General features: G+C 43.0%; 1 protein-coding gene across 1 annotated transcript in view; it reads right to left on the minus strand.

The window, feature by feature from the left end:
- Positions 1-1,897: 1,897 nt before the first annotated feature.
- TNC (tenascin C) overlaps positions 1,898-13,995 on the minus strand; it is a 96,243-nt gene continuing 84,145 nt past the window's right edge. Inside the window, exons 23-28 of the mRNA XM_030817701.1 lie at positions 12,880-13,012; positions 11,584-11,735; positions 10,690-10,786; positions 7,880-8,041; positions 5,334-5,497; positions 1,898-2,636 (exon numbers count right to left, since the gene is read on the minus strand). Of these exons, the coding sequence (XP_030673561.1) occupies positions 2,526-2,636; positions 5,334-5,497; positions 7,880-8,041; positions 10,690-10,786; positions 11,584-11,735; positions 12,880-13,012 (819 nt within the window). The 3' untranslated portion in view covers positions 1,898-2,525. The remainder of the gene's footprint in view (positions 2,637-5,333; positions 5,498-7,879; positions 8,042-10,689; positions 10,787-11,583; positions 11,736-12,879; positions 13,013-13,995) is intronic.

A 13,995-nucleotide genomic window follows, 5' to 3' on the forward strand; every position in this document is an offset into this window, starting at 1 on the left:
ATAATAAGAGCTATCTACGACAAACCCACAGCCAATATCATACTGAATGGGCAAAAACTGGAAGCATTCCCTCTGAAAACTGGCACAAGACAGGGATGCCCTCTCTCACCGCTCCTGTTCAACATAGTGCTGGAAGTTCTGGCCAGAGCAATCAGGCAGGAGAAGGAAATAAAAGGTATTCAATTAGGAAAAGAGGAAGTCAAATTGTCCCTGTTTGCAGATGACATGATTGTATATCTAGAAAACCCCATTGTCTCAGCCCAAAATCTCCTTAAGCTGATTAGCAACTTCAGCGAAGTCTCAGGATACAAAATTAATGTACAAAAATCACAAGCATTCTTGTACACCAATAACAGACAAACAGAGAGCCAAATCATGAGTGAACTCCCATTCACAATTGCTTCAAAGAGAATAAAATACCTAGGAATCCAACTTACAAGGGATGTGAAGGACCTCTTCAAGGAGAACTACAAACCACTGCTCAATGAAATAAAAGAGGATACAAACAAATGGAAGAACATTCCATGCTCATGGGTTGGAAGAATCAATATCGTGAAAATGGCCATACTGCCCAAGGTAATTTATAGATTCAATGCCATCCCCATCAAGCTACCAATGACTTTCTTCACAGAATTGGAAAAAACTACTTTAAAGTTCATATGGAACCAAAAAAGAGCCCGCATCGCCAAGTCAATCCTAAGCCAAAAGAACAAAGCTGGAGGCATCACGCTACCTGACTTTAAACTATACTACAAGGCTACAGTAACCAAAACAGCATGGTACTGGTACCACAACAGAGACATAGATCAATGGAACAGAACAGAGCCCTCAGAAATGATGCCGCATAGCTACAACTATCTGATCTTTGACAAACCTGACAAAAACAAGAAATGGGGAAAGGATTCCCTATTTAATAAATGGTGCTGGGAAAACTGGCTAGCCATATGTAGAAAGCTGCAACTGGATCCCTTCCTTACACCTTATACAAAAAGTCATTGGATTTCTATGAACGCCAGTCTATCTCATATAAAGTGATAATGATGGTAGCTAACACGTACTAGCACTTAATATACACCAGGTACCATTCTAAGGGCTTCAAATGGATAACATAATTTATTCTTCAAAAAATGTTCTGAAATAAGAAGTATGAGTATCACTACTTTACAGAAGAGGAAACTGAGGCATAGAGAGGTTAGGGAACTTGGGAATGGTGGAGCCAAGAATTGAACTCAGGCAGTCTGCCTCTGGGGATCTTAGCACATGTGTGGTAACAATCCTTACCTCAAGTATATCATAGAGTTTCTAGGAGTTGCATTAGATATGAGTATAAAAGTATCTTTTAAACCATAATCTATTAGTCTTGGAAATACTGAACAAGATGCTGAATCTCAAGTTGTAAGCTTTTTTTTTCTTTTCTTTTCTTTATTTAGAGACAGGGTCTCCCTCTGTTGCCCAGGCTGGAGTCCAGTGGTGTGATCATAGCTCACTGTAACCTCGAACTCCTGGCTCCAGCGATTTTCCTACCTCAGCCTCCTGAGTAGCTGGGACTGCAGGTGTGTACTACCACATTTGGCTAATTAATTTTTTTTTTTTTTTTTTTTTTCTGTAGAGACAAGGTCTCACTATGTTGCTCAGGCTGGTCTCAAACTCCTGGGGTCAAGCTATCCTCCCACCTTGGCCTCCCAAAGTGTTGGGATTACAGGCCTGGCCTGTAAACTTTTCCCAAGTGTGTTCAACTTTGTTTAAAAAAAGTGCTTTCCTCTCTCCCAGTCTTTAGTCTCCTTTCCACCCCTCCCACTTGACCACTATCCCTACTTACCTTTCCTATCCCAACATTCCCCGCTTTGTTCAAATGATTGGCTTTGGTGAAATTCAGACTCAACAATTAAAAGCAAAATAACAAACTCAAAAGTACTTGTGCTTTTATTAAAAAAAAAAATACAATCAGGTACTGTCCAGAAATGTTTTGGAAAGAAAGATCTCTTGAAAAATCCTTAGTTTTCATCATCATCATCATCATCATTATATTAATAATATTAATCATATCCTTAAAATGGAAACAGTATTGCTTTTCTGGTTTCTGTTGTATGAAATATAAAAAAAGGGATGGCTTCCAATGACACATTTAATCTTTGCTAACAAAAATAATGACAATTAATTATACAGCTTCATGTAAAATACGGCTGGTTCTAAAACAAACTACCCCTGTACATCCTACCCCTCTCCCATTCCCAGAGCCACCCAAGAGAAGTAAAAAACTATTGCGATGTTGTCACTGGAAGATTTTTGCTGAATCAAACAAAACAGAAACATGTTGGAGACTGATGTCTTTGGTGCAAAGAAAGAAATCACAGAGGAGGTGAGGCCCATGCTGTCGCCGTTGGCCCCAGGGATGCATTGTCAGCTTTGACTCTCACCAAATGCCCAGGTGTGGACCGATGGTTGGGCTGGTTGTATTGATGCTTTGGTAAAATCCTTTCCTCGCTCTGGGCCTTATTCCTCTCTCACCCAGTGGTCCCTGGAATTTATGCCCGTTTGCGCCTGCCTTCAAGATTTCTGAAATTGCTTGGTCTCAGCTTCATCTCAGCGAACTGGATTGAGTGTTCGTGGCCCTTCCAGTGGAACCAGTTAACGCCCTGTAAAAAAAAAAAAAAAAAAAAAAAGGGAAGGCTTCCAGGTTGGTTACTGTTAGGCAAGGTGTTCACTGATCATTGCTATTTAGTCATTCAATCTAAATGAGTTCTGTTTCAATTTGACCCTTTGGTATATCACAGCTGCCTCTTGCCTATCTCTCTGTTGGTCTGGGTTGTGAAAACTTTCAAAGGAACTGGCTGAATCTGACCCAGTTTTTCACCTGAGTCAAGAGTCGCCTGAGTTTGCATGGAGCTTTGGTCTTTCCTCTTGAAGCAAAATGGTGGCTGATGAAACCTGCCGTCCTTAGGAATAGGTTCTGAAGGAGTTCAGGTCATTATTAGAAGTTCTAGAATTGAATAGCTATATACATGGTGTGTGTGTGTGTGTGTCTGTAATTCGCGAGATTCCAATGGAGTATTTTAATAGGGGTTTGGTATGGAATAGCAGAAAGAACATCAACAAAACACAGTTTCACAATTTGACATATAGGGTTAAATATCAGTGCTCTTACTTGAGAGATAAATAGTCTTAAGTTCTCAATATTTTCTGAGCCTCGGTTTTACTATTTCTTTTTTCTTTCTTAAGATCTGATAATGTTAGGCTTGAAAGATGAGATGAAGATTAATGAGTTTGTAAAGGAGCTATCACAGAGCTGGGCACGTCGTAGGTGCTTGGTAAATATTACTTCCCTAGTCTCAAGTAGGGGGAAATATCTTTGAAATTTTGGCTAAAGCTTTCTACAAGAAAAAACTGTATTTGTGTCTTGGCTTCCAGGTTCCAAGTTTGACTCTTCAGCGAAGTCTGCAGATGCTAGTAGAGTCAATCCATGAAACCCCACATGGCCCCTTGCCCCACTGTGGGGAAGTAAATGGCTAGTGAGATGGGAGAAAAATAGAGACACTTTATTTGCTTCTAATTGTTTGGCATTCACTGACATGGGCAGTTTCTGAGTCTTACAGGGATGTGAGGTTTAAGAATGGCTCATTCATTTCATGGGCAAATCCGCTTGTAATTACTCAGTTACAGTGAGTATGGTAGTCCAACAGCTTGGTGCTCACGCTGCCTGCCTTTGCCCTGGTTCTTTCCTCTGACAGTTCAGGGTTGGAAGCCACACCTTCTTGTACTGTGGTAGGCACTAAAGCCAGAGAGGAAGAGTGACTTTGCAGAGGCTACACAGCAGGAGGAGAAGAGCCAGAGCTGGGGCTCCGCTCCTGTGGCTCCTTTCCATGTCATCTCTTTCTTCTTCCATAATTGAATGGAAGGATGAAAGAGAGGCTTGCTTTCTGACATGTAGCTTGTTGGTTTTTTTTTTCTTTTCCCAGAAGAATTTTGTATTATACAAGTATTTTTGAGACAAGGCAATAAAGATGATAAAATAATGCTCAGAATGGAAATATTGATGAAGTAACATAATAAGATGGAAACAACACAGGACTGCTGTCAAGAAATGTCCTGTGACTCTTGCCTCCTCTGTAACACAGGCATGAAAAACCACATCCTAATTCCCGCACAGGGTAACAGTGATAAGCACTTGAGATACAGAAGGTAACAGTGCTTTGAAAAGTGCCAGAAATTATGTAAGGTAAGGTCTACACTTAAGGTTGCAGGTGTCATTTGCTAGCAGTTAACTAGGGCATAAACACGTGTATCAAAATGACTAATATTGAAAAGCAACAGGTCCCAACACCTGCTGCATGTCAGGAATCACTTGTGGAGTCTATCAACCGCCTCCCCTCCGACCCCGCAACAACAAAAATGCAAATATGCAAAAAAAAAAAAATGAGATGCTGTGTCTTGCCTGAGATCATTGAATCAGAATCCCTGGGGTTATCATAAAGTGGAATTTGGCCCTTTGCATTTTTATAAAGTCCTTGGGATTCCAGTGAGCAGACCTCATAAGAATCCTTGTGGTCCAGGGATCAGTGTGGTGTGGCCCCGAGGGAAGACCCATCCCTCCTCCCTGGGATGGTGACTAACTTCTGCGGAGGGACCTGGGCAGGGGTTTGGTTATGATTAAGTGGCTAGTCCCACGCAGCTTTATACTTTTCAGGAATGTGCCAGTGTAGGCAAGGCTCAGAGTAGGGGGGATTACTGAATTTGATCCATTCGCCTATTTCTAAAGGGGATAAAAAAAATCTGTTTCTATGATTGCAGAAGAAGTGCTAGAGGTATGTGTGGTGCAGGGAAAATGCCAGGGGCTGGAAGTGGGGAGAGCTGGCTCTGCTGCCAACTTCACTCTGTGACCTCAGGAAAGTCAGCTTTTTCTGGGCCTTGGTTTCTTCACAAAAGGAGGAGATTTAAAGTCTGTGGACTTCATTTTAAGGTGTTCTTGGGATTCCAAAGTTGCCCCAGGCCAGGGGTTCTGTGCCATCAACCTGCTTCGCCTAAATGGCCTCCACTTTTATCTGCTTTACTTTTGGGATTCAGACAGAGATTTTGTCTGAGTAAAGCGTTCTGTTTTTGGAATCCATTTGACTAGTGTTTGTCCTTGGGATTGTCAAGGGTTAACCTGTGCTGTTTCTATGTTACCTGGCCTGCAGTGTCCTTGAGATTGCTCACTGTCTTGGGAAAAACAGGTTGTCATATAAGTAAGGTTCCTGCCTCCTAGTCTTTCCTAGGATAGGGAGTTAAATTGTACTTCCATCAGCCCCTCCAGCTTCCCAAGCTTGGCCTGCTCTGGGCCCTCACGGTCCACTCACCTGACTGTGGTTATTGTCCCCATATCTCCCCATCAGGTTGACACGGTGACAGTTCCTGTACCAGAAAGCCCCTTTGTAGGACAGAGCACAGTTGGTGATGGCTGAATCCGTGTCCTTGTCAAAGGTGGAGAAGGATCTGCCATTGTGGTAGGCCATGGAGTCACCTGGGAGAGACAGAAAATATGGACCTGAGAAATCTCAGCTGAAATTTCCCTCCTGGACAGTAAAGGGCAGAACCATAGGTGACAATTGAAAGGTTCTGGGGGTGGGACTGGTCTTAAACATTGAACCCAGAGTCAGCATTGAATGTGGAACTGAATGGGACATGAGTGTCACCCCCAGTACTTATTTCTGACAGAAGCAGCATAATGTGGTGGGAAGAGGGCTGTGGCTGGCTTTGGAGAGTCCAGCTTCGAGTCCCATCTTTTCACTTTTTGGCTGTCAAGACTCTTGTTGAACCTCAGTTTTCTCATCTATACAATGGAACCAGCACTTTGATTCTATATACTGAGTAGTGCCATGGTTACAATGGATATAAAGGTGTATGCTAAACAGGTGGCATGGCATACAAATACTTATTATGATTGTTATTTTTATGACTTTTCTGCATTCCATTTATATAAAGACCTCAGAGGGTAAGGTGAGAAGTATGCATTTGATATTGGTATGCTTTTCTCCCACATACAAATATGTATTAGTCATAATTAAGCCCTTCAGACTTAGATGTCCTTAAATGGTCTCTGTATCACAGTTACTTTTTAAAGTATTCATCAGATCATGTTCCGTGATTCTTAGACAAGAAGCCCATTAACATGTACTACTATTTGGAAATCTAATTTGTAATTTAATACATTGAATTTTTGAAGCATTTCAGTACCATTGTTTGTGGGTCTTCTCACTCCCAATCCAGCCAAGTGCTGTGCACAAACATTTCAAGACTGCGAGGCATTCTACCATCATAATTTGGAACAAGTTGTCAAAGGGACCCAGGTACCTTTTTAACTGATGATGCTACCCAGAGCGTGAGGACGGCACGTAGATATTAATGAAACAGGATGCTCTCCTGCCTGGGTGCAGCCAAATCACACAAGAAAATGCAGCCTTACAAACATTATCTCAGTAAAGGGAAATATTATGGCTCATTCCTCAATGGAAGTACAAAGAGAGAGGAACAGAGGCCACATTCCTGCTGCTTAACGAATTTGCTTGCCCTGTAACATTCTTCTTCTTGCCTGAAGCCATCTCAACCAAAGAGGTATTTATTTCCAGGTAATAAAATGCCAACATTCTTTGAGGGATTCAAGAACTAAAGCAATGTTTGCCCCTGGGTGTCTCTCTTTATTATCGCTAAATTGCCATCTCAAAAGAGCTTTGTGCCTCCTTAGGCTCAGCCTGGCTTTTGGCAACCTTTTATCTGGAGACTTTACACCTTATGGATGTTTTCTTTCAGGGCTCAGGGAGGCTGGAAACGTGCCAAGCATCTGTCTCTTCTGCTCTCACAAACATAACAGAAAGCCACCCAAAGTCAGCATGGGTTGCATGGGGGTGGTCCACACTCTCAGTCCTGACCCTTCTTTGTCACCAAGAACATTGTCAGATGCAGTTTTCTGCAGCCAGGATTGCATCCACCTCCTACAAGCTGTTTTACCTTGGGCAAATCACTGAGCTCTTCTGAACTTCTTTCCTCCTCTGTATAAAAATAACGTCTTCATAAAATGGTTTTATGAGGAATAAATGAGATGAATGCAGGTGGAATATCTACAAAAGAGGATGGTACCTAGTAGGGCCTTAATACATGTTGTTTCCTTATTTATTTCTCCTCTTACGTGGAGCCAGGAAACCACACAAAACCACTTCAAGTCCAAGAAATCTTCAAAACCAGAATGAAGGTTATGAGCCAGACAAGGAATGCAGGGGCCACTTGAGAGGCAGTGACCTTCTATTCATGAGGATGCAGGCTGGGACTAGATGACCACATGGCAGGGATGTCTTGGAAGAGATTCAAGCAGTTAGGTGATGGAGTGGATGGTTTGCTACTCAAAGTGTGGTCCATAGACCAGCAACACCAGCTATATCGGCATCACCAGGGAACTTGGAGAACACGCAGAATCTCAGCCCCATCCCAGACAACCTGTGTCAGCATCTGGACATTCACAAGATCGCTAGTGGGTCCATACACCCAGAATAAATTGAAAAGTTCTGGATTGGATGAATATTAAGGCCTTTGGGGGATTTTTTTTTTAAATCAGTCTACAACTGATATCTAAAACTGGGTAAGAAAGACACACTTTTTTTGAAAGATGGTCATTAGAAATCAATCCTGATTGCCCTGATTCCCAACATACTCAATGTTTCAGGATCCAAATATCTACCCAACACTTTTGAATTGCAGTTTTTCTGGATTGGCACTCAGTAGGTACTCAAATATTTGTTGATTTAATAAATGGCTGGATTAATGAGGAAGGAATGAAAGTTAGAGAAATAAGCTGTAAATGCCAAGAAGGTCTCCATGGCTTTGTAGGCTCTAAGTGCAGCCACTACTGTACCTGCTGTCCCACTGTACCCCTCCACCTTCAGCTTGTAGCGAGTCTTGGCATCTCCCACGCTGAACTTGTCATAGACGGCAAAGGCTGTCTCCCCATGGTCCCGCAGGTCCACCCGGAGCTCGTACTGCCCCTGGGCTGTGATTTTGTTCAGGTTGTCCAGCCCTGTGGATGACAGGCAAGGGTTGCTAAGAAGCACAGGTGACTGAGGCCCTCATTTCTATCTCACTCTGTAAAAGCGGCAACTGGGTACACTTAAAACAGGGCCAACTGGGCCCAGTGGCTCATGCCTGTAATCTCAGCACTTTGGGAGGCAGAGGTGGGGCGGGAGGGGGTGGGGGTGGGTGTGGTGGGAATCACTTGAGGTCAGGAGTTCGTTATCAGCCTGGCCAACCTGGCGAAACCCTGTCTCTACTAAAAATACAAAAATTAGCTGGGTGTGGTGGTGGGTGCCTGTAGTCCCAGCTACTTGGGAGGCTGAGGCAGGAGAATCGCTTGAACCCGAGAGGCAGAGGTTGCAGAGAGCTGAGATTGTGCCACTGCACTCCAGCCTGGGTGACAGAGCAAGACTCCGTTTCAGAAAGCAAAAAAAAAAAAAGGGCCATATCACACAGGCCTGTGCTCAAAGCTCAGTCTTGTGCTTGCTGGAGTAATACTAGGCTCAGGTAAAATCTGGTTGACATTTTTGCCCCACTTCCAACTTCCCAGTGCATTAGTGAAGATCCAAGGAGATAAGGTGGTGAAAGTACTTTTTAAACTCTAAAGTGTGTTACAGGCCAGGCGCGGTGGCTCATGCCCGTAATCCCCACACTTTGGGAGGCCAAGGTGGGTGGATCACCTAAGGTCAGGAGTTTGAGACCAGCCTGGCCAACATGGTGAAACTCTGTCTCTACAGAATATACAAAAATTAGGAGGGCATGGTGGAGGGTGCCTGTAATCTCAGCTACCTGGGAGGCTGAGGCAGGCGAATTGCTTGAACCCAGGAGGCGGAGGTTGCAGTGAGCTGAGATCACACCACTGCACTCCAGCCTCAGCGACAGAGTGAGACTCTGTCTAAATGAACAAACAAACAAACAAATAAAATTTTGTAAAGTGCCTTACGAATGAAGGGCAATGAATAATGTGGATAAATGTTTATTATAATATGATAAACATTTTCTGGCCTAGGCAGTGGTACATAGAACAATGTTCTCTGCAGTTAGGTGGTTGGAAAGTGTGGGTTGCATGGATGAATGGATGGGTGATAGGATCGTAGTGTTGACTTGGGAGATTCCAAATTTCAGCTCAACTGTTCATTGGTTAGACTCCTATGGGCAAACCACTCAGCCTTTTTGAGGCTGTGATTTTATCCATGCGAGGTGGTGAGGCGAACAAAAATCACCTGGTGACTATCAAGTCGGACTCGGAGACAAAAACCCCTTAACTGAGGGATTTAAAGGTAATTAGGCTTCCGTATATCTCAAGCAAGCATTTGGTTCCAGGTTTATTTCCCAAAAATTTATAGGTAACTAGAACTTCTATACGTCTCTGGAATACATGCATATCAAAACTCATTTTGCAACACTTGCTGACATTAAGGCACCAAAATGTCTACAAATGTAATCATGTATCATGTTCTACATGGCTAATAGGGTCCAAATTACCCTTAAGCTCCTGCCCTAAGGTCCATAAATACCCCTAAAGAAAAATCCACTGCAGGGGCTGTAAGTCCTTTTGCAGCATTCTTTCTTTCTAACAGACGTACCTTTTCCAAACCTATACTGTTTTTAGTAAATTCGTCTTACCAACCCACTAGTCAACCACTTCTGACACCTGACACCTTGCCCACGCAGTGGCAATTGAGTACTTTGTAGGGGTGCTATGGGGGTTAAAGGTTATGTCTCTAAGAAACCCATCTTAGCACCTGGAGCACAACCTGGGGCACAGGAGGGAAGATATCAATGATATCAGTGAGGAGGATTCTATGACTGGTCCAGAGAATGACTTAAGGCTAGGTTAACACGTAAGGGCTGAGTTTTGATTCTTCCTTAATCAGAATTTTACTTTTTGTGAAAGGCAAATAAAATCTTGGGACCCCAATTTAACTCTGCCAAAAGGAAAAAAAATAAACTGAAAGCCGAGTCATGCGAGATACTGCCTCTCCTTTTGTCCCTAAGCAGATGCTACATATAAAAGGCCAGATATCTCCACAGGTAGTTATTCTATCTTCACTTTATCTTATGTAAAGTGCTGATTTACTGAGTGTGAGATGAATACATAATTGACCATTCTCTTTTTTGTCATTCTGCTTTTTTCTTTTTTTTATCTTGCAACATGTGGATTCAGTAATGTGACTATACCCTCCCTCTTTCCCTTCCAGCCCACTTTTCCCCTTTAAATACTAAAGCTCTCAACATTATCTCTGAAAAAGAAAAGAAAAGAAAGTCCTGGACCACAGGTTGTTCCTGTGGCTTTTCTCTCTTTAAATACTAAAGCTCTCAATATTATCTCTGGAAAAAAAAAAAAAAAAAGGCATGGACCACAGGTTGTTCCTATGGCTTTGTGTTTTTTTTTCTGGGCATGTCCTTAACGTTGGCTAAGTAAACCTCTAAACTGATTGAGATCTGTCTCAGATACTTTTTGGTTTACATTTTAATGATTCAGAGCATTTAAATAATAGTCTTTTTCATTAAGAATTTGATATTCTGTGTCTGCCACCAGAACTAGTGCTTCTTCCTCATCTCTTTCTCTCCCATAGGTCCCTGTGGGTTAGGAAAAATGACAAGGAGGGCAGAAACGGGCATTTTAGATACAAACATGCAGGGATGCATTACCAAGCCAGAATTCTTCTCTGCGGTCCCCAAATCCAGCAGCATATGCCTTCCAGTTTTGGTAGAAGTTCTCGCGTCCGTTTTTGCGTCTCAGGAACACCTATAAACATATCAATGAATCTGGGTATACTTAAGCTATTGCAGGAAAGAGGGCATCGTTCTGAGAGGAAGGAGTGTGGCACTGTGGAGAGAGCATCAGGCTCCACTCTGTCCATCCCTAATTTGCTATGTAACTTTAGGTGGTCACCTCCCCCTTCCTAAGCCTTTGTGTCCTCACCTGAAAAACAGGGATTAAAACTACCACCCAGTTTTGGGTGATAATGACGTGTCAATGTAGGTTCATTGACTGTTACAAATGCACCATTCTGGTGCAGGATATTGATAGTGGGGAGGTTGTGTGGGTGGATGTGGGGTGTATATGAAAACTTCTGTTCGCTTAATTGTGCCATGATCCTAAAACTGTTCTAAAGAAATAGAGTTTATTAATTCAAAAATATACTACCCAGATCCTATGGTAATGGGGTTGGAATAACCCATCTTAAACTCTTAGCACAGTGCCTGGTAGATAATAAATGCTTAGTCAGTGCTAATTAATGTAAGCAATGGGTTCAATGATCAACTGTCATTTATACATCACAGAGTTGTTTGATGAGGATCGGATGAGATAAAGTACAAAAAACTTACCTCCCCATTTCAAAAAGTACCCAGCATGTTTCCCATTCTTTTGTTTAAGAGAGAATTCCTGAGTGCCTCTGTGTGACAGGCACTATCTTGCAAGGCCTCACACATGTGGGTGTCAGAGTGCACCAGGAGGAGATCACCCTCTTCTCCTCCCCTGCTTTGCCCTCTCCCTCCTCCCCTAGGCCTGGGGGCTCTGCAGTCCCTGGTGGTACTCACAATCCATCCACCTCCATCAGAGGTCATGTCACAGAAGACTTCCAGTGCCTGAGCCTTATCACCATTCAGATAAATAGTGTAGAGGCCAGAGGTCGTGTCTCCATTCAGCATTGCTTGGGAACAGTCCTTGGGGAAGGGGTACAGGAGTCCAACTGTGGAATAAGGAGAAATGATGATGCTCTCAGAGCAGGAGGACTGAGCTGGAGCTTAGTTCTCAGCTTAACTCTATGGACTAGAATGCCTGGGGAATTTCCAAGTGCAATAATGTGATGCAAACAATTAAAAACTCATAGAAATGGGCAATCTTGGAACTAGCCTAGTAGATAGGTCTTAGAGCTGATGATCATAGCAGTTCTTTTTTCTGATCCGAGGACATTCATCTGAGGTTGTATCATGAGCTGTTTTCTTATTTATTTCACAGCCCTAGTATAAGAGCATCTTTAGGATACATTCATAGTTAGCATCTGGCATAAGATCTGGCAAAGAGGAAGCACTTTCTTTGGCAGATGTGTGCAGAATGACTGTCCCGTGAATTCTGAAAGGCAGGGCTCTCCAAAGGCCAGCTCCTCTGGTCCTCAGGAATGGATGCCACTCTTACTTATCAACGGAACAACTTGCAGGTTTGCTATCTGCAGAAGATACTTTGTGACAGGTGCAGGGGGAGGCTCCCTGGGCATGGAATATCTGAGCCCAACTCTGACTGTAACTCACAGGATAGTCTCGAACAGGTCATTTAGTCTCTGAAAGCCTCTGCTTCCCCACTAGAACTTTGGGCATAGGGCTCACCATACCAGCTTGGTGGGAAGATCATTTGTGATTTTGAATGTGGACAGGCTTTGTAAACACTGGCATGATGAAGGAGAAAGAAAGAGACTTTGAGCTCATGTTGAACTGACAATAAAAGGACCACACAATTGTATGGGCCACATACTGGGCTAGGAGTTCAAATGCAATACCTCATGAACCCTTGCAAGGTCCTGGTGATGGAGGGATTATTATGAATCTCCCTGTATAGACGAAGAAGTTAAAGATTATAGGATGGAAGTAGCATTCTTAAGGCACACCTAGCAGGTGATAGAAATGGGGATTGAATCCAGATGTGCTCCCTCCTTTCCTTTCACCGGGATGCTCATAATCTCCCACACTTGTTTTCCTCAGGCTTCCAAGTAGTAGCAGTGAATCGATTCTTTTCAGAGGTTTGTTTGAAAATTTTAAAGTAGAAGTCAAAGGGGAAGTCAAGGGTTGATTCAGTCAAAGTTAGATCTCGAGGCTGGATGGCACCCTGGGCCTCCTTACTTGTGGTGAAGATGGTCTGGATCATATTGCTCCTCAGGGGCCCATTGAGTGCCTGGATCTTGGCTGTGTAGTGGGTGGATGGGCTCAGGTCTGCCAGGCTGTAGGAGGTGGTATCTGGACCCACAATGACTTCCTAAGAGCAGAAGAAAGAGTATAATGGCTTTCGGTCACAGAAATTCTCAGGGTGTAGATAAGAAGTCATCCTATTTATAAGTTCATTTACCCATCCATTCATTTATTTACTCGACAAGAATTCATTGAGTACCCACTCTGTACCAGGCTCCATGTGCACTGCTGAGATATCAGAGATGGGGAAAGTGCAGCACAAGCAAAGGTCCTTGGGCCAGAAGGTGCAGAGCAAGTTAATATAAGGAGGGAGAGACTGCATCTGGTAAGGATGAGAGCACTGCTGTTCTGTAGACTCCAGGGCTGAGCCTGCCACCTGCCCAAGGCCCTGCCAAACTATATTGGGAGAATGGGATTGTAATGGTTAATTTTATGTGTTAAATTGGCTGAGCCATGGGGCTCAGATATTTGGTCAAATATTATTCTATGTTTCTGTGAAGGGGTTTTTTTTTGGATGAGATTAATATTTAAATCAGTAAACTTTGAATAAAGCAGATTTAAAACATAAAATGAAATAAAATAAGGAGGCAACAAGCGACCTCAGCCATACTTAGCTTCAGGTGTTAGAACAGTGGAAAATGTTACTAGATTATGAAGGGCCTTTAAATGACAAGCTTTGAAACTTAAAGTTTATCATTCAAGGGAGTGAGGATCCCTGTAAGGTATAAATGTAAGGTATACCCTGTAAGGTATAAAAACTTCCCAAGTGCAGTCAGTTTGGGGATCTCTTGAGTTAGGAGATGATTATAATAGCCCCATAGGCATGGTATGATTAAAACTTAAGCTGACCTCACATGTCTCTCTTCTAGAACAGAGATATCCATGACAGACAGATGTTGACCAACTCTAACTATACTTGTAGTCTGTGGCTGGTCTCTGTGCTGCTGTACAGAGGAGGTCATTGGTTTCAGTTTGCAGGAGATCCTCTTTCCACACCCTCTTGCTAGCTTCCAATTCTTTTCAGCAGATGACCTATACTCCTGGGTCTGG

The sequence above is a fragment of the Nomascus leucogenys genome, chromosome 8 (genome assembly GCF_006542625.1).
Source record: "Nomascus leucogenys isolate Asia chromosome 8, Asia_NLE_v1, whole genome shotgun sequence".
In the NCBI taxonomy this organism is placed as follows: Eukaryota; Metazoa; Chordata; class Mammalia; order Primates; family Hylobatidae; genus Nomascus; species Nomascus leucogenys.